Source organism: Aphelocoma coerulescens, chromosome 6 (assembly GCF_041296385.1).
Source record: "Aphelocoma coerulescens isolate FSJ_1873_10779 chromosome 6, UR_Acoe_1.0, whole genome shotgun sequence".
Taxonomy (NCBI): domain Eukaryota; kingdom Metazoa; phylum Chordata; class Aves; order Passeriformes; family Corvidae; genus Aphelocoma; species Aphelocoma coerulescens.
Genome location: NC_091020.1, coordinates 21340562 through 21360378, shown reverse-complemented (window position 1 = coordinate 21360378; position 19817 = coordinate 21340562). Strand labels below are relative to the sequence as shown.

Genomic DNA, 19817 nt, shown 5'->3' with positions numbered 1-19817 from the left:
CATGACAAGAAAAGTAATGAAGAATTATGCTGAATGGGCAGGGTCAAAAACCCATTGTTCAATAGATTTAGTTCCTTATAACGGCAATAGTATTTCATCAACACTGGTGGTGTATAAATCTAGACAGCGAACTGGTACTGTGACATCCCTATTATCTCCCTAAATCATTTTGATAAAGGAAAAGGCTTTTCAAAATATCACGTTTTTTCTGCTTCATTCTGTCATTTTATTGCCCAATTCTTTGTTACAATTTTCCAATCACTTTACATAACCAACCATTTTCATCATTGCCACACTATTGTAAACCACATCAGCAAGTTAATACATAAAGCTTTGCATTTCAAAAAACTAGACACTTTAGTAACAATATTACAAAGATTTTAGCTTCAAAAATAACTGAAAATGAAAAAAATAAACTTTTAAAGAATCAGCATCATAAAATTAATTTATTCCAAGTAAAAATACAAAATAATATTAATGACATTGACCAGATATGAAAGTCTCTCCCAGAAACAACTATATTAATGGTTGAGAAAGCACTCCTTAAAGAAAATACGAAATAAAAATGAAAAATATGTAAATATGTTTAATTTTTTTCTTAGCAAAAAATCTTTCTAAAAATAACAATGAAAATTTGTCTCAGTACAAAGGCTACATTACTATTGAAAAAATACCAGCATGAAGAAAAGGTACATATTTGACAGTAGAAAAATGATTTTAGTGAATCACAATGTCTAAAGTCTGCAATGAAAATAAATCTGCAATAAAGATTTATGCCTTTTTTCTTTTCATTTTTCTTTTTTTTTATACAAACAGTACAAACAGTATTGCACATAACAACAAATAGTCGAGGTTAGGTTAGCCTTCAAAAAAATCGACTAGTTCAAGTCTCACATCAGAAAAGGCCACAATAGGACCTGTTGTACCCAGGGGCTTCTTAGTCAAGTTGCAGTTCAGAACTCCATATTTTAAAAAATAACTTTTTTTGAAGGACCCTCTTTTAATATAACATATTAACAACTCAGGGGCACATTCATTTACAAAACAAAAGGGAGCATGTCATAATTTAATAAACTAAAAAAAGTTCTCTTTAAAAAAATACAAACAGAAGAACTCTCACAATTCTGGTCAGTCGTGCATAATCACACTTGATTATAAATATACAAATTAAGGGAAAATATTTTTTCACCTTCTATTCACAACTTTCAGCACCAAATGGAGTTTGTGTTTACACCTGTTCTTTATGATGATTTTGTTTCAGATTTAATCCAACATTATGCTATATTGTACATTTTCCAGCTTCTCTCTCTCTCGCTCTCTTTCTCTCTGGGGGTATTTTTCTACATGAAAGAGGGGTATTTCTTCAAAAAGGTTTACTTCTTTCACATAATTAGGTAGACTTCTGTAGGTTAGCTATGATCTTTAATATTACAGTTATAAAGCTCTAACTTCTTCATTTTCAAAAAAACTCAAATAAGCATGAAAAAAATAAAGTTACCCATCTGTTAAATCATTTTTCTTGCAGAATTAAATTAATATATATTTTTCTGAATAAACTTACTTAGAAAATATCATTTTCTTTCCTATATTTCAAAATTGAGGTATTGCAAAAGATCATGTCAGTCAGAAAGCATGCCTTTTTCTTTAAAAAAAATCATCAGCCGACTGTTGAAAACTGTCTAGATACAAAAAGTAGTGCATAACAAAATGTCTTGTACAGATGAAAAAAAACAGAAAAGACACCTGGGCTGGGAAAAGCAATATCACAAAACCGCCCAGAAGTAACTTCAAAAGGGATAATTATAATAAGCATTTTAAACCAGTAAAAAACTATTTTTTCTTTTTTTTTTTCTCCAAAAACAGAAAAAATCCTTTCAAAGCCAATACTTGCAACTAAACATTGGGAAAACCAACTTACTAAATTAGACACAAAGAAGGACATCACAACAAACAAAACCCAGAACATTTAAATCTACTATGCGGTGTCATATCCAGTCAGATTGTCCCCAGAACTGCAAAAACAAAGGAGGAAAAAGAAAAAAAAAATAGTGTACACATTCTCACAATCATTAGTATACCAAGTGTGTTTATATTTATATGCTATCTGCAGCCCCATAGTTCATGCTAAAAAAATGTCCACTGTGTTAGCAGGTCTTAATTGTATTCAAGCTTCACAGGATACATCCAGGGATTAGAGAGATAACGCCACATCCACAGAGCAGACATCTCATGTTACTTTTATATGCAGACATTTCTTTAGCACCACTTTGTTTCCTAACTTTCTTAAATGTGCCTAGGTTATTAGTTTGACAGACTATCTAATCGGTAGTGTATGTACGCCAGCATGAGCTCTTTGGTTTTCTGGACAAGGTCTGCAGCTACGTAAATGACGCAAGCATTAGGAGAGAGATTGTAACTAAGAGCTCATTTCTGTTTATGTACCTGTTATGAACTGTCAAAAATGTGTTAATGTCAGATACAGAGGCTTTAACAGTTAAGTTTGATCACAGTACTAGACATAATCACTTTACTATATAAAATAAATTGCACGATATATAACAGAGCACCGCAAAGTACTTCATCTACCATCCACAAATTTTTTTTTAAGAATATCCTACAGCTAGTTTTTATATTTGTTGTAATATAGGTCATTCTGTAATGGGCTGATCCTAATTTCAGAAGCATTACATTTACTGAGGCATGCCTTCCTCCAGTCAGTAATCAACTTTTTTTTGTTACTGAGCATTTTGTAGCCTACGTAGATCATAATTTGTGCATTGTGGGCAGGTTTTATATTAGACATATATAAAATTTATTGCATGCAGCAACCTGATTAAGTAAACATGCAGTCAAAAAATATTGACCTTCCTTGGAAGCTTTTCTGTATGCTATACTGATCTCCTTTCAGCAGCCATCACTATTTTAATCACATACTCATTTTTAATTGATACCCTAGCCTGAATAGAGTATTATGGTATTAGTAATACCATTTTAATAGCAGCAAAAGCTATTGCAGCATACATTTACATAACACTAGAAGACCTAACAAAACAAAACAAAACAAACCCAACAAAACAAAACAAACAAACAAACAAACAAAAACCCTCAGCAAAACAAAAGAAAAAAGTCTGATCCAGCTTATGAGGTATCATCCTTACAAGTCAAAATGGAGAGCAACTAAAGGCTTATTTTCTTTAAGGGTTATTACTATTCTAAATGACCCAAACTAATGATTGCTGAATATCTGTTTAAGTTTTTGCTACATCTGCCACCTACTTGTGAATATTACCTTTGGTAAGTCATCTGCTAGGGGCAAGTCTAAATTTCTGAAAATAAGTGCATGCTCCAGTTTAAAAATAAAAATAATTATAATTACAATAAAAAAATCTTCATCACATACACATCAGCCCAGTGAAGACTGATGAGAATGGCAGTCTACATAATGTCACTAGTGACAAGTCTTGTGTAGGAAATTAAGGTACCAAGCAGATGTTTGTGTGAATCAAAGTGCAAAATCAGTACAGTTACACTCTGCCGGTTTGTATTATACTGGACACTGAGTTCAGTAATGTGACTGTAAATAATAATAATAGTAATAAAAAGACCCATATCTTCATTAAAGTCGAGGACGAATGCACAGATTTCCAGAACACTAAGCCCTGAGGCAGCGCTCTCTTTTCACTCAATTTTATTTACTCCAGTACTTGTTGCTGGGTGCGGCCGGGGTTCAGCTCCAGCGGAACGGGACGTGGCGGGGCCGGTCACCTCCCTCCTTTACCAGTGGTTTGTGGAACTCCCGCCCAGCACGAGAGTGTATGCTGGCCCAGCAGTATTCACAGTAATACTGCAAACAGGTAACATTGGCACAAAAGAATGGAGCAAATTTTCCACCACAGCGAGTGCCCTGGCATTCATCACACATCTGATCATCCAGCACATATGGCTTCACTTCCACCTGCACCAGGGACAAGAAAACAACTGTAAGAACATTTCATAGTTTTGCTAAGCATGAACGCAAACCCCAATATTTTAATTCTTTCTTGCTCTACTGAAGGTTTTCAACTGATGCAGGATTAACCCAAGGTTGGTAGTTAAATTTTCATATGAAGCACTTTATCTGTCAGAAAAATCTCAAGAAAGAAGGTCGTGCTTTCGTAACTATTCAACATTCCTTGGAAAAGTTAGGTGTGGGAAAGCACTAAGATGGAAGTACAGTAAAAACAGCATCTCCGAGGATTTTTCCACTAAGAGAACTCCAGGAATGTGAATAGTTACAGGGGCAGGCCATGAGAGCAGCATTTAGGAAGAAAAAATTATAAAGAACAAAATTGTATTTTGAAACTTCGGAGGTCTGATGAGTTTCAGAGGTTTTTTCCCCACAGAAAATTTTTTTTCTCTTTGATATTTTTGTGATTTGCAAAATGTAGGACCAGACTAATAAGAGATTCAAATTAAATAAAATTAAATGTACTTGCATTAAGTACTCCCCATTTTGTTGGCAAAAATCACTATCTAAAGATGTTTAAGTCTTGAGGTGCAATAAAGTTTCATTGTAGTTCCAACTGGGGCCTTGCCATCAATTACAAATAGGCTGGAGAGCTGCTGACTTTTGTCCTACACTCAGTTGTAAACAACTTGGGGCTGGAATGCTTTTTGTTTTTAAAGCATTTGTGCCAAACACAGCAGGACTGATGCATGACTAGGCACTTGCAATAATGCTATTACAGAAGTTGAGTCTGTTCCTATGAATTGTGCCTACACATTTAAATTGAGTGTTCATTCATTCCAGGGAAATCATGAGTTCATGCATGTCTAATTCTTATGGCTCTCTGATGCTATTTATAAAGTGGCTCAAGTACAGTCAACTGCACTAGAAAACATAGAAAAAAATCGAAGTATTCATTTATTATAAATAATGTTGCTGTAACTGGACAAGTGCCAGTCTGGCACAATGTGTATATTGCAAGGAAAACCTTACTCTAGTAACAACACTGAAGTACATAGATATTTAAAGAAACATAGAATGAGATATTAAGCTGAAAGACAAGAAACATTCTACAAAAAAGCTTTATGCTGAATTTACTTCAGCTTATCCTGATCACACGTCAACAAATGTTACTCCTTTGAAGTAAAGCTTATAAAGTGAGTTGTATTTCTTGCCTAAGGAACAGCTAGGGCTGCCAATCTATTTTTTAATTACACCCTGCTACTAGTATTGCATGGAACAAGTCTGAGTAACTGCCATTTTGCATATCAGATGCCATATCACTAAAATTAGCAGCATCATGTAAAATAAAACAGCGCTGTCTCAAATAAAATTGGAAGAAAGCAGGTCCAATGTCCAGCACAGCTCTAGATCCCCACCTACTCAAATTTCCCAAGCATGAATTGTGAAGGTGTCAAATAGAGTCTCTTTCTCTCTCTCTCCCTCATCTTTTATTGCACTGGTTACTACTGAAATGATTTTAAGAATGTTTGCTGTATGGTTCAGGGATTTCAATCTATTAGATTTAAAAACTAAGATTTAAGGACTCATTAAGAGATTTCATACTTCTTCAAACTCACACATAAATCTATTTTTAAAACAGATATAAGATAATTAAATAAGCTTAAATTATCAGTCTACCAAGTGAAGAAAGAACAGATTAATGAAAAAAATTACTAGCTAGTCACCTTTTGTGGCTTTAAAGCTTAAAAAGAAACCCCTAGCAAGCATGGTTGCTATATAAATCTCAAAGGGTTCAACGTGTCATTAAGACTCCAAAAGTAATCCTCAATTTGTCTGTAAGATTTTTCAGAATCCAATGGACAAGAAATGTTTAGGGATAGCCTTGTCTTAGTTAATGTAATGTGGAGTAAAGCACCATACAAAACTTGTTTGAGGACTTATAACTCCATGACCTCCTCGAATCTGAGAAAAAGTACAATTCAGATTTCTAAAGACAAAGTCAAAATAGTTTGAACTTTGCAGCTGTGTGGATTTATATGCATACAGCACATAATAGACACAACCAACACCTGTTAAACTGACTTCTGGAGAAACAATTTATGCCAGATTAAGGAAAAAACAAACCATCCCTATCAGAAAAATACATAGCAGCAGTGGATGTTCTTTTGAATCATTCTAAATGCAGAGCCATGGGTGTTGTTTGTATGTGTAATCAAGAGGTGAAGGCAGAAGGTCTAAAGAAAAAAAAAATTTGGAAAGTAAGTAATATTTTCTTTAAATGCGTTCAAGTCAAATTTCAGTGAATACTGTAACTTCACTCAATATTTGAAAAGCCCTTTAGGGATTTCATATGGACTGAACAAAACCATCTCATTTCCCCCCTTCTGCCTATCAAGCATCTCTTGGCATTTGGTTTTAGTTAAATAATTCTCAGGACTTTTGAGGTGAGCATCACCTATTTTACTTAAAATAAACCTGTGCTTTAGGGACTTCAAGTCTAGACCTACACTACTGACAGAAAATGGTGCCTAATAATAGCAAAACTGTCAGAAGCTGCACAAGTAGTCACTAAACTAAAAGCCATTGATGCGCAATGAGCAAACATCTAAAGAAGGAGAAAGAAGCTGGGAAATGCTATGGAATTCAAAAGAGAACCAAGGAAAAATGATCTCACAATCAATTATTTTCTGGGTTTAGCGCTGAACCATTATTTAAGATATTTAAAGTATTTTCTCACTCTGCTTTAGATGCTTAAATAAGCTTTAAAAAAATTGACAAATATCTTCTGAATAACAGAACTTATAGTGTTCTCCGACACAATGCTAATAACGATTTTTTAAATACCTGTACAGTTTGGTAACAACCATTCTGCTCCATGCTATTTTACTTACCCGTTTATCAATGTCATTGTGTTGGAGCTGGACAAAGCGAGCACTGATAGCAGCAATATAGCTCTGCTGATTGGAGAAAGCCACTCTGCCAGCACCTTTTGGGTACTTCAGCTCTGGGTCTGTATCAATGCCAGCATAGCAGACACCTCCATATAAACGGTCCATAATCATTGCCAATTCAACTGCAAGAAGTCAATTGTTAAATATAATAGATTTAACACAAATAATAGTGTTGCACTTGGATTGTTGTATTTAAAAAAGCACTATTTGCCTTATCAGACTTGTCTTCCAAAGTCTGAAATTGCAAACTGAAACACAGAGTGAATCAACCTTACATGAATTATAGTAAAATATAAAGGCAAAAACCAGAATCTGTAAAAAGTTGGTGTGACTGAAGTGGGAAAAAAATGCAGCATTACACTGTTAAAGTAGGTATCAGATAAACAAAAATTTACAATATTGCATATTAAAACACTGGCACTTGGGAGGCCTTTTAAGGCTAGTTTACCTGTAAGATCACTTAGCGATACTCCTGGTTTAGAATCTAATATTTTGCCCTAAGTACTAAGGTTCAAAGAATATCAAAGATGTGTTTCACATTTGAAACAAAAACCTGTGAAATATCTGAAGTTCCTGCAGCTAAGGCAAGCCTACATTTTAGGTGCAACTTAAATTAATACTTTGGTATTTTCTTGGTTGGGGATCTTTTAAAATGCTTTGTTGCTTTTTATGATATTAAGAATAACTCTAAAGAAGTTATAAATATCATACATAAAATAAGACAGGTTGAATGCATGGCTGAGGACACATAAAGAAGACAAGTTAAGGGAAAGAACAGAATGAAGTAGTAAAGAGGCTGAAGAAAGCAGGGAAGAGCTATGTAAACTGTGCAAGGCTGTATGGCCACTGAGCCAAGCTCTCTGTAAAAACTCATAGGCAACACATTTGTCAGATGGACAATGCAAGAACTGTACAGGCCCTGCCAAGTCAGCCATTTTCTAGTGCTAATGTGTGAAAACACGTTCTGTAGCAAGTTACAATTTAAGTACCCAAAATAAAATTAAACCCCCCCAAATACTAAATATTTAAATTCTCATAGTTCTCACAAAATTCGCATTAGTAAACTGAATAGGTATATGTGTTTGTATAAATTTGTGTGCAGGGAAGACTATATGCTAATTTGTCCGTTTGCAACAAGCAAACAAATGTCTGACTCATTCTACCAAACCAGATAATACTTTTGCTCCAAAAAGTAAGGAAAAACTACCAGCATAATGTGATTAACAGATTAATAGATTCTTCTGCTTTCTAATGATTTGGAATCATCATTTGGGTGGTGATCTCAAAAGGTGACAGTTCAGAATAAACATCAGGAACACGTTTACAGTAGTAGTTCCGCTAAGTTACTCTTGCCAATAGAGAAAGAATATCCAGGATTCCAGGGCAAGGAATCCATGCAGTGTTCAGATATCTTAGGAAGAACTTCTGTATCAGATCTTTAAAGCTACAAAAAGAAAAAATGGCAACTGTCTGCTTTGGAGAAGTTACCTATTTAAAGGCATCAGTTTTCATAAGTGATCTATGACAGGCAAAATGACATACAGTTTTATAAAGGCATCATTAGAAATGAGCTAATGTTTAATTGTTACTATTTACATAATTACCACCTTACAATTGGGCCTTATTTTAAGATGGTGAGGAAAGTGAAATCTGCCAAGAAATGTGGTATAAGAGAAATCTTACTGTCAGCAATGGCTGGGAGACATTGGTACAGCTTCCCAAAAGATTTAGGATTAGGCAAAAGATAAAGTGAAGAGCTGAAGTTCCTGTGGAAAGTGGCTGGAAAGCGGCTGCTGAAGGAAACTGCAGGCAGGCTACAAAGAAAGTCTTCCAGACGGTGCCTGAGAGGCCTTGGCTACTACAGTTTCCCAGGATTAGGATTAGGGTTGAGAGGATGAGAAAGACAAACCATGCAGCTGCCTCAGAGTGAAGATGAAAAGGGAATATGGGAGTATAAACAGAAGTGAGGGTTGCTGAAAGATCTGGCCAGGAGAAATGTTTTAACTTGCTTCAGCACTTTGTCACTGGCTCACCAAAATTGTCAGGATTAGAAGAAAGAAATGAGCTACAATTGGGAGCAGTGCTCAAATGGGACCTTCAAAACAAAATGGGGATGGCCAGGAGTCCTGGGCTGGGATAAATCTTCCCTCTGGACAAAAGCAAAGGACTCTTATCTATGGCTCTGCAAATAAAAGTGAAGAGAAAGAGCTAAGGGTGAAGAAAAAAAATTGAGGGAAAGAAGCTACATTAGGAGCGAGTCTGGAAAATGGTCTTCCATGTTAGGCCACCAAGAGACCTGGCCTGGGAGCAATTTTACTTCTGGACAATAGCTGAGAGGCCATGTCCATAGCTCCATGGAAAAATTAAGGTAAGGGTTCAATAAAAGGGAAACATAAATCATAGAGCTGAGGTTGGAATTGGTTTGGAAAGGGTCTGGTCTTCTAGTCAAAGGAAAGAGAAACTTGTCTGCACCTCAGCAAACAAATCAGGGTTAGGATTAAGATGGTCTACATTACAAAAAATCAGCCAAGTTCTAGGATGTTTTGCAATGTTGAGGAAAACTGTTTCTATTGGCAATCCTAATAAGTAACCTATTTAAAAGCTAAAAAAGTGTTCACTGTATTTTGTAAAGAGGAAGATACTCCTTGTTTAGAAAGCAAGATGTGATCGTTGGAAAACACAGGGTCCATTTTCTGTTCTTTTACAGATACTAGATATCTTTCCTCATCTTTTCTACTTAATCTGCTACATGTCCTACATTTTCCTTCTACTCACCAGCTCGGAGAGGCCGTGGAACTCCTCCAACAAAGATTGTTTTTCTTGGATCCAAAGGCTGAGACCCATCCATCACAAAGTCACTGTCACTTAGGTTCCAAGGTCGAATTTGCACCTGTATTAAGGATCATTTTTAGTAGAGGAACTTGGCCACTTAATTAAAATTAAGAAAAAAAAGGCCAAATCTTTCTATAATTAAAAACAAAATTTTAATTTTTCAAAAGCAGTAAATTGGTGGTATAAGCACCAAGACAATCTGAGAACATAGCTTGTCTAAGTGTCCAAAAGAAGGGGGACAACTCATTTATCACCTCTAGAGGCCAGGCTTGAGTTAAATCTCCTCATCACAAACTCCTACGCTCATTAATTCCCTGCCCCTAATCGCCATCACAGGGAGAAAGCTGTGAAAGGACTTTCAGAACATTTTACCATATATGTGCAATTACACTTGCAGTTTGGGCTTCTGGATTTCTTGAAATCACATACAGTGATCCACAAATTTAAAAGCACTGATATGAGCTGATAAAATTAATTTCTGTGCTTGGATACAAAAGGAATTTGTATAATATGTGAATGCCTATTTCTACTGAGCAGCAAGCAACACAGCTGATAAGAAGTCTTTAGATTACACAGAAAAAACTGCTCAAATTATTTAGATAAAGCTGTTCATCAATCCATTTTTTTGATCCTAGGACTCACACAAGCCCGCTCACTGTGCTGCAGTCCTGGGTTGTTCATTCATCTGTGCAAGATTTTTAATAGTACTTTCAAAAGGCAGCACATTTTTTATCTTATCTTATTTGTCCGTAGTTTTCACCTTATCTGTATATCTTCATAGGCACAAACAATGTTAGAGATGTGAACAATAAAAACTGGTTACTGTATGTCTTTTATTCTGCTATAGCTGTCTGCAGTAGTTGATTTTACCCTATAGTTTCTATAAGGTGAGGCCTAAACGATAAATGGATTAGCTATTGAATGCATAAAAAATAATATTTAAAAAAACCTAATGAAATACAGGGGATATTTGATGCTATCTGGATCTTAATTTGCCTGGGCAAGTTTCTTCATTTCACCGCATAAGGCTTTCTTTTCTCTCAAATCATACAGATGAAAAGTTACCACTCCATTAGTGTTACAGTTAATACTGTAAAAGGATGCACACTCCTGATGCATACCAGGAGTAGCAAATATAAAAGTTAATTGAACATGGCATTTATCAGAAAAAAGCAAATGTTAAAGCCATGTTACGCTGATACAGAAAGTCAATTCAAAGTAACAGGAAGGACAGAAACAGGAAATGACAAGTAATTAATTTTAAGTATTTTTTATTTATTTATTAACTGAAAGAGTAACAGCAAATGGGTTAGCAACCAGCATAAGTGTCATGGCATAAGCTACTTACTGGTTTATCCTTGATTGTGGGACTTGACACACATAGGTAAAGTTTTCCATCTTCTTCCAGACAGGCATCTATCAGAGCTTGTACAGAGCTTTCTTCCTGGAACAGCAGAAAGGCGTAACCTTGGAAAGGGTAAGGACACAAGAAAGAAAAGTAACAGATTAATTTAGAGAGCATTTTTTAAACAAACAAGCCCAAGAAGTAGGCAAGATATACAAATTACAAATAACTGTTAAGGTTGGTAGTTTGTTTTCATAAATTAAATTCACTGAACAGATCATACCCTCATACCGTATGGATTTCAGAATTGAGACAAGAGTATTTGCTGCATCTGAGGATGTCTATTTGATTAATTAATGATTCTGAGCAGTGAGAATATAGGCTGGTGAATAAGGGTTTCTATTATCCAACAACTGTATTGGAGCTATTTATCAGTGGCATCTGCTGGTATCAGTGATTAACATCTTACAATGGAGGCACAAAATATTTACTTACTATATTCAATTAATAAATTCTAGAAGAGAGGGATAAGAAAGTGGACAGGTAAACAGAAAAACAGACTTCTATGCGTACACACAAAAATGAAAATATGTTCAATAAAACAGTAAGCCCAGTGAAAAAGAACAACATGCTTTGTATTTTATTGTGAATAAAAGACCTGCTGTTGTTACTTACATTTAAATAAAGCAGTTCAAAAGAAAGAAGAAAGTCTACTAAAATTGTTTCATGTAATTCAGAATTTTAGGACTTTAAATTAGCCAGTAAAACTAAGTGTGTAGCACTCAGTGTTCTGCTGAATGCAGATGCCAAGAAAACTTTCTTGAGTTTTATTTAATGTTGTTAAATCTGCATGAAGATTTGACCCAAGCAGCCCATGCTTTTGCTACCTCAGAAATGAAACTAATACAGCACCCTCTGCACTCAGCAAAGCCAGGTAACAACAACAGGCTGCTGGATCACTGGAGCTGCCTGGTTGAGAGGACTCCCACGGAGCAGGCACTGCTCCCCTGCTCCACAATCACTACAGCAGAGTTTTCTCACTCCAAGTCAACATGTTGGGTGTGACCTTCGTAATTTGCCACTTGTATGTCTTTTTTGGGGGGGTTTCTAGGCCATAGTGGGAGGTTACATCTGTGGTAGTTGGGAGTTGACCACCCTATGGGGGTACAGTAAATGGTATGATCATAATTTCCCCAAACAGTTAAAATGAACCAAAAAGATACTTGTTATTTTTCTCTGGTTGCTAGATTACACTATTAGTCCAAGTTGGTGAGGTTTCAGTTTTCTGACCTGGAGCTAGTGCCTGCCATGAAGTTCAGAGAGGTACAAGCTCCTCACTTCTCTAGACCTCTGTGAATTAACCATGCTCCTGCTGCGGGATCCACAAGGATCCGCTGAAGACACGGAGGCTGTTCACAGAGCAGCCTTGTGCTAATCCAGAAAAGGAGGAGGCTGCACTAGCATGACACAATGTCCGGCACTACTTCAAAACCTGGTGACTGCACATCTATTCCAGTCATTCAAGGACTTCTGGTACTGAAGATTAAGAAAGGTTACATGAAAAATAAATAAAGAACAGAACTTCAGATAATATTAGGATCATAGAAGCTGATATGGTCAAGAAAGACACCTGCTGAAGTTAATGGTATTTTTACCTATTTTCTAGAAGCACATAGAGATGCAAAAACCTTAAATTCAGAAAGGTGCAGCTTTTTCCCATGCGCAATTCTAGGCACTGCCGCTACTGAAGACTTACCCTCTTCATCACAATGCCACAGTTTAGAGTTGCATCTACTTGTTCATTCAGGAAAACATGTGCTTCCATGGATGCACTTCATTTGATTGGAACTCTATAGCAGAAGATGCACTTTGAACTCAGATTCCAGTATAAAAAAATTAAACTGGAAAATACCTGTGCCAAAATTAGCATTGCATAAAGAATTATCTCACTCTAAGTGCAATTTAGCAGATGCTGAAACTTGCTTCAAACTCCCCAGCATCATGTGCTTCAGCACATTCTCCTATCTGTGCTTCATTAATATTGTATCACTTAAAAAATCATCCATTTTTTCCCAAGAAGTAAAAGATTTGATAGACCTTGAAATTTTAATGCTCTGTGGCAGAATTTTGGTAGCACACTGTAGTAGTAGGTTGCAGTCAAACTTCGGCAGTGCTCCTTTCTTACCTGACCAGACACTCTAAAGGTTTGAGGGCTCAAGGGACTGCCCTTGACTCAAATTCCACAAAGTAAAACAGGCGAGATATTTGAGGCTTCAAAAAACAGCAACCTGACTACAGCTGAATATTCTCTATCCACAGATATTTGGATTCTTGGCTGAGCAGAAGCAATCCAGCTCCTCCTCTGCTGTTGGTGCAACATATCACTGCAGTGCTGACAATTAACAATTCTCCAGGAGAAGGCAACAACATATTTTGGGGTGAGAGAAGTCACTACAACTTTTCAAAGGGTACAGCTGAGGGAGGATGAGGAGAAAATTAATTTCCCTAGTTTCTGAAGCCAACCTAGGAGATCCTCAACCCTGAGCTCCAAGATTCATTATTTTATGAAAAGCAGTATAAGAACTAAGCTCCTTTGTACATGTCCTATTCTGACATCTAAACAGTGACACAATTTCCATATGAAAGGATAATTTAGTCCAGTTGGTCTAATTTCAGTTAACCTTGCTGAGAATAAACTGGAAAATCTGGCATATACACTGTGTCCCACAAGCTTGAAACAAGGTTGCCACTTGAAATGCAAGATGCACTTGGAACTAAAAAAAGTAGTTACAGTCTGGCAAAAGCATTTTTGCCAGCCTAAACAGCCTGGAAAAAAAACCCCAAAAACTCTACTTCAATTAATACCAACGTTGGCATATCTTCCCTAATGATGGGAACCTTTCTGAATTACTGAATGCACATTTTGTAATAAGGCTTCAGTGACCTCTTCAGAACAACATGCTAGATGGAAAGCTAGATGGAAAGGTGCCTAATCTGCCTTTCTAGTATCTTGATATTCATAGTTTTATGTTAAAAACTGGCATGTTGGTACAAATTACAGGCAATCATATTGGAGTTTTAGCTAGTAGTGCATTATGCATGTATTCTGCCCATCCTTCCTCAATGTAATTAATTGAAAAGAACTATTCACATACCTTTATTAGGGCAGAATGTGCATTATATGTATTAGGCATGTGAGAGAAAATAACCTTATAGGCCCTGTGGACACCATTCAATTTAGCAAGCCACAGCTGGGAGAGTTTATCAGAAAAGAGTATTATCTTGTCTAAAGTAAAATATTTCTCAAGAGTTAAAGATTATCCAGCTTCATGCCTGTCATGACTCACCAGGAAAAGACTGACTGCATTTCACAGCATTTGTGAAAAAAAGCATGTTTTAAATAGAAAAGGCTCTCTTTTATTCTTCTAAATCTGGTAACACCTTTCTTTTACAGCTCCATCGTTTGGTGGAATAAAAGGGAATCACTGACTGTGTTATTTCTAACTCATAGGAGAAGGTAGGAACCAAGTTTGTTATATTAGAAGTTTTATACTCTGTTTCAGTTTAAGTGATTAATTACTAACATTATGAGACTAAAGGTTGTCTGGACAGTCTCTAGTTATTTAGTGATACAGGAATATTTCAGAAAGGAACTAATGGAGTAACAGCACAGATCGATCTCTCAGTTAATGAAGTCCAGAGTGGACTGGATTTAATCAAGTGTTTTTCTTAGAAATTTCAATTAATTGTGAATTAGTTCAATTTTATTATAATAACAGAAGGGTACCATTATGTGCTCAACTTGTGAATACTCAATGTAATTAATAATTTAAGTTCTTGCATTTGAGAACAACAATACATAATTTGTTGTTCAAATACATCAACCATGAGCTGAATCTTCTGGTACAAAGCCAGCATTTTGGCATGCAAATGCTATATAGCCAACAGGGAAGGATTAACCTATTTCTAGTTCGTAGAATCTGGGCTCTTTTCAAACAAAGTGAAACACTGTAATGAAGAATTATATAGAAGGTCAGAGAGTATTTGAACCTCCATGACGGGAGTCTGCATGTCATCTATTCATTTCATATATCATCAATCTGAAATCCATCATTCCCAAAATTCAGCCCACTTGCAAAATCAGATACAGGAATCATAATCTAAGGGTTATGTGTTTTCAGCTTTATAATGTTGACGTTGGCTGGCAGAATTAAGAGAATTAAGAATTTCCTCTTTACATTCTGCACAGCAAGTCAGAAGAGCCTTTGGGTAGTCACATGCATTGATTTAATCTGTGGAAGGGAAGGACTTATGCTTGAAAAAAGTTTACCTTCGAAGCACATCTTTCATTCATTTAGACAGTGTCTTTTCTGATGTTTTTATAAGCTTCAGGATTACAATAAAATCTAAAACCTCAGATTTCTTATAAAAGTATTTCAATATATAAATCTACCTCATATTATTATGTAAAAAATAAGATGGAGTTAAAATGGCAAAGAAAATTAATGTTCTAGTCTCATTTCTTTAGGGTTATTTTTAGATGGTTGAGATGGCTGTCTCAAAGAAGTAGATTTAAACAGACTTAACTTTTTCATGAAATATGTATTTCACTTTCTTTTTTTTCTTTTTCCTAGATTTTAAAAAATAGTTTTGAATGGAATTATGGTTGTATTTACTAGAACTTTTAAAATAAAGTTGTTTTAAAAGCCCACAGGAAAGGAACATTTAGAAACAGTGTGAACCAAATTTCTGAATCAGTTAATGTGATGACAAGGGTCATTGCTCAAAGTCACCTTAGTAATCTTATTAGAAGATGCTTTGAACATGAATAAAACACATTTCTAAATCCAAAGATGAAACGACTATTAAAAATTAAACTCATTTTTGAAAAATAAAAATCTGAGGTGTTAAAAAAACTGCAGACTTTTCCTTTAAACATTGCAGTGACATGACTGCATTTTCAAAAAACTTCAAAGGCTTTAAATACTTAAGAAACCTCAAAATAGAAAAGGCTGTAATCTCAGCTACTGCAGAAGAGTAAAATTATGTATTAGTCAGGGCTGCAAAGATTAATTTCTTTTAGACGGTCTAATTTTATATGACAGTGTTTGACCCTGTCAGCTGATTCTTTTCTCCAAAAAACAAAGGTGTATAAGAAATAGGAACAGTCTAACATCTAACAGTGACTCTCCTATTTATACACATTTACATTTTTACATGTTTTTCATGAATACCAGACTAAGCCTGGCTGGTGTGATATATGAGAAATTCCTCATATGCCACATTACAGACAGGTACTGGGAAGGGTTTGTTTGATTTTAATTAAAGGATTGTGCCCATGTCCTCCATTACATTGAAAAATAATTGGATCCTGAATCTTAATAGCAACAAAATGAAGCATACGTGTCAAATGGAAGACAGGAGACAGACCAAGAAAAGTCAGCAATGGAGTGAATCATAGAGAAGAGCTGAATGAAAGCTGAGGTTCTGTATCAGTAGCTTCTATAAAATAAATTGCATGTCTTCATAATCCCAGTCGTACCAGTAAATAGCCCACATTATGAGATCACCAAAAGAATTGACAGTTAACACTTAGCCCTTACCAATAATGATCTTACCATATTACAAATAACAGGGAAAATAGAAACCTTCTATTTTGGCATAAACATTAGGGAGCATTTTTCTCCACATCTTCAATTTAAGTGGAAGAAGAAACGCAGCGTACCCACAGAACCTCTGCTTTCTGAACATGCATTATTTGTAGGACATTGGAGAGGTGCCCCAGTGTTTCCTCAATAGAAAGGACAACATTTCTATAGTGCTGTAGGAAATACATACAAAGATTTATAAAGCCTTTTCAGTTCCAAAACATGTCAAGAAGCAAAAACGATTTTCTAGCCATCATTAGTTTACTTTCACCAGTTATGGGTAAAAAAGCCCCAAAAGAACAGTATGCATATGCCATCTCAGTTTGTCCTGTAGTAAAAATACTCCCACCCACCTGTATTAAAAAAGAAAAGCCTGAAATAAATTACTTGTGGGTTTTTGTGGTTTTTTAAGCAAAAGAATATTCTACAGGCATACTAAAGCCTCTCTTTATCTGGCATTTACTTTAAACTAGTATAAAACATTGCAACAGCAAATTTATAGGGTTGTCTTCTCTTTCAAAGGTCACAGCCATTTTCAACATCAGACTTCAGACTGCAGTGTGATCTATAGCAGCTATAAATCAGAATTAAAGGGTATAAAAACACAAAAGAAAGGCTCTAACATACAATTTGGTTACTGTAGTTATAAGAGGAGTCACATGAATTTCATATGACAAAGACTAAATATTTGATGAGATGGAAGTTATCTTTGTGAAGTTTACTGAGTCAGCATCATGAAAAAAAACAAGCATTCACATTCCTAAATACAAAAACACAACTAAATTCAGAATTGAATTTTTAAAATTTTTATTTTCAAGGGCAATATGCAATGGTGACTGCTCTGGGCAGAGCAGGTCATGGTCATCATCTGGAGGGGGGCAGGTCTGCTGCTGCTGCTTTTACTCTGAACAGATGGCTCAAGAGAGATCAGTTCTCAAGTTTGAACAAAACCTGTTACTCTTCTTTGCAAAAAAACTATTTTCCAGTCCTACTCCAACCAACATTAACATGGAAAAATTCTGCAGAAATATAAATGCTCTGCTTGATTTCAGCTTCTATTTCAAGCACAGTTATCAGCATGAGGTAAAATAAATTTTCAGAGGAAGAAAGCACTGGTCCAAAAATCCAGGCTACCTTTTAGCTGAAGTCAGTTATTTTAAATTAAATTTGATATTGGGTTTTACAATAAAAATAGTTTTCACTTTAAATTATATGTTTTTCTAAAAATTTATTCTTAAAGAAGAAAGCAAGCAGCACTTACTAAATGTTGTGATACACAAAATTTTTGGGACTGTTGTAAAGAGCTTCAAAGTAAAATACTTCAATCAAAAAGAAAAGACACCCCATGTCATTTGCACAGACCAAGCTAGTAACATTTTTTCTGATTTTTGTATGATGCTAACTCTCCTGTGAGCTGTAAGACATTTCTAAAGGCAGAATGCAGAGCTTCAGCACTAAGCTTTGACTTCCCTTATTTTAATCAAGTAATCAATTTGTCATTTGCTGCTGTGGTGCTGCTAATAACTGGTTTGAATGTTCACTCACATGTGGATTGTTTTCAGGTTCTGGTTTGTTCAAGTTTCTTGTGTTTGTTGACTATAAGGAAAGCTTGAAAAACCCTCCTTAATAATACAAGGGTTTTCTTCCAAAATTGGATTATGTCAAACAACAAATTCCTCTCAAAACCCAAAACTGCTTTTAGTGAGCATGAGTATGCATTTCCCTGGGAGATCAGAATAGTGTGCTAAAAAAAATAAAAATACTGGACTTACCAAGTCCTCTAAAAAATTAAGTGTTTCACTTTGTTAATATAACTGCCCAGCCTCCACTGGCATACAGCTGACTACTGGTTACACTCTCTTGGCATAATCAGTAGTCAGATACATTGGAGGTCCCAAAACCAGGTAGAATTTACATGGTATTGAGTAGACAAAATCTGCCAAGCACAGCACTGAGACAGCTGAGGGAGACACCAGTTCTGAGCTGCTCCAAGCTTTTGAAATCAGAGAGAGGCCTAAATGTATGGATGTGCTGCCTTGGGCAGAGGTACCCACAGCATATCCAGCACCTGAAATACTCACATTGCCAGTTCAAAGGACAGCTTTTATCCTGAAGCCCATAATACTTACAGATCAATTAATGTATTTCCATTTACAAAACAAAAGAAAAGGTGACATTTAACAAAAATAGTATTGGGGAGGGGTGGGGTGTACAACCCATAGTAAAATCTACTTGGGCTTTATAAGAGGTTAATGAGAATAAGGCAAATATTTAACTCCTTCCATTTGACAGAAGTGGTCTGGCTACCTCTACAGATAAACATGGAAAGATTTTAGGTACTTAGGTATGTTCAAATTATTGAAAAAGGGTCAAATGCTTCCTAAAAATTGTGGTTTCTTCTATAGCAACCTAGCAATTCTGAAAATAAGTAGGATCTGTTGAAAGCAACATGAAACCTGGAGAGTAATCCTGCAATGCTACTTCAGAATCAGATTTGTTCTGCCTAGGCTTGGATGGCTCAAAAATACTTTTGTGTTTTACCTCACCAGATTCTTGTTTTCCCCTAGAATAAGAAGTTGCAAATAACATAGAGACAGAAATTCTCTTATATGAAGCAATCTCCTTGAATGCTCTTTGAGAGTGCTCTGCCAGGTATCTAAGATAGACATTTAAAAATCATCATTATCAGTACACCACCAAGAATCCTCAAATGTTTAGGACAAGACAGGAAACAGTGTTAAGAGGTTTAAAAAGAGAGGCTCAAACAAAAGTCATCAAAAACCTCAAAGAAAATTCTCTGCAAAATCAACCTAAAGTCACACAGCTACAGAAGAGCACATTTGCGTGTACTACATTTTGCCACCACACATTTTGTGAATTGCATTGATTTGGGATTATGCTGCCCTGCTGTGGGAAGACACAGGGACTACAAATTACAGACATGGCCTCAGATGTCAGTGGGTAAATGACTGACACTGCACACGTGTGTTGGAACATACATAAACAACACCTAAAAACCCTCCCAGAATCACTATTTGCCACACAATGTAATTCTGGATAGGGAATGTCAGTTTCCATTCTAACATATTACG

At 35.7% G+C, this 19817-nt stretch overlaps 1 protein-coding gene across 9 annotated transcripts in view; it reads right to left on the bottom strand.

Moving 5' to 3' along the window:
* Positions 1-202: 202 nt before the first annotated feature.
* The window catches only part of CPEB3 (cytoplasmic polyadenylation element binding protein 3), a 78575-nt gene continuing 58960 nt past the window's right edge, over positions 203-19817 (bottom strand). For all 9 annotated transcript variants that reach the window (XM_069019718.1, XM_069019724.1, XM_069019722.1 and 6 more), the window contains 4 exons: positions 11081-11199; positions 9676-9790; positions 6841-7022; positions 203-3955 (listed from right to left, as the gene is read on the bottom strand). In XM_069019718.1, coding sequence (XP_068875819.1) covers positions 3728-3955; positions 6841-7022; positions 9676-9790; positions 11081-11199 — 644 coding nt within the window. In that variant the 3' untranslated portion in view covers positions 203-3727. The remainder of the gene's footprint in view (positions 3956-6840; positions 7023-9675; positions 9791-11080; positions 11200-19817) is intronic.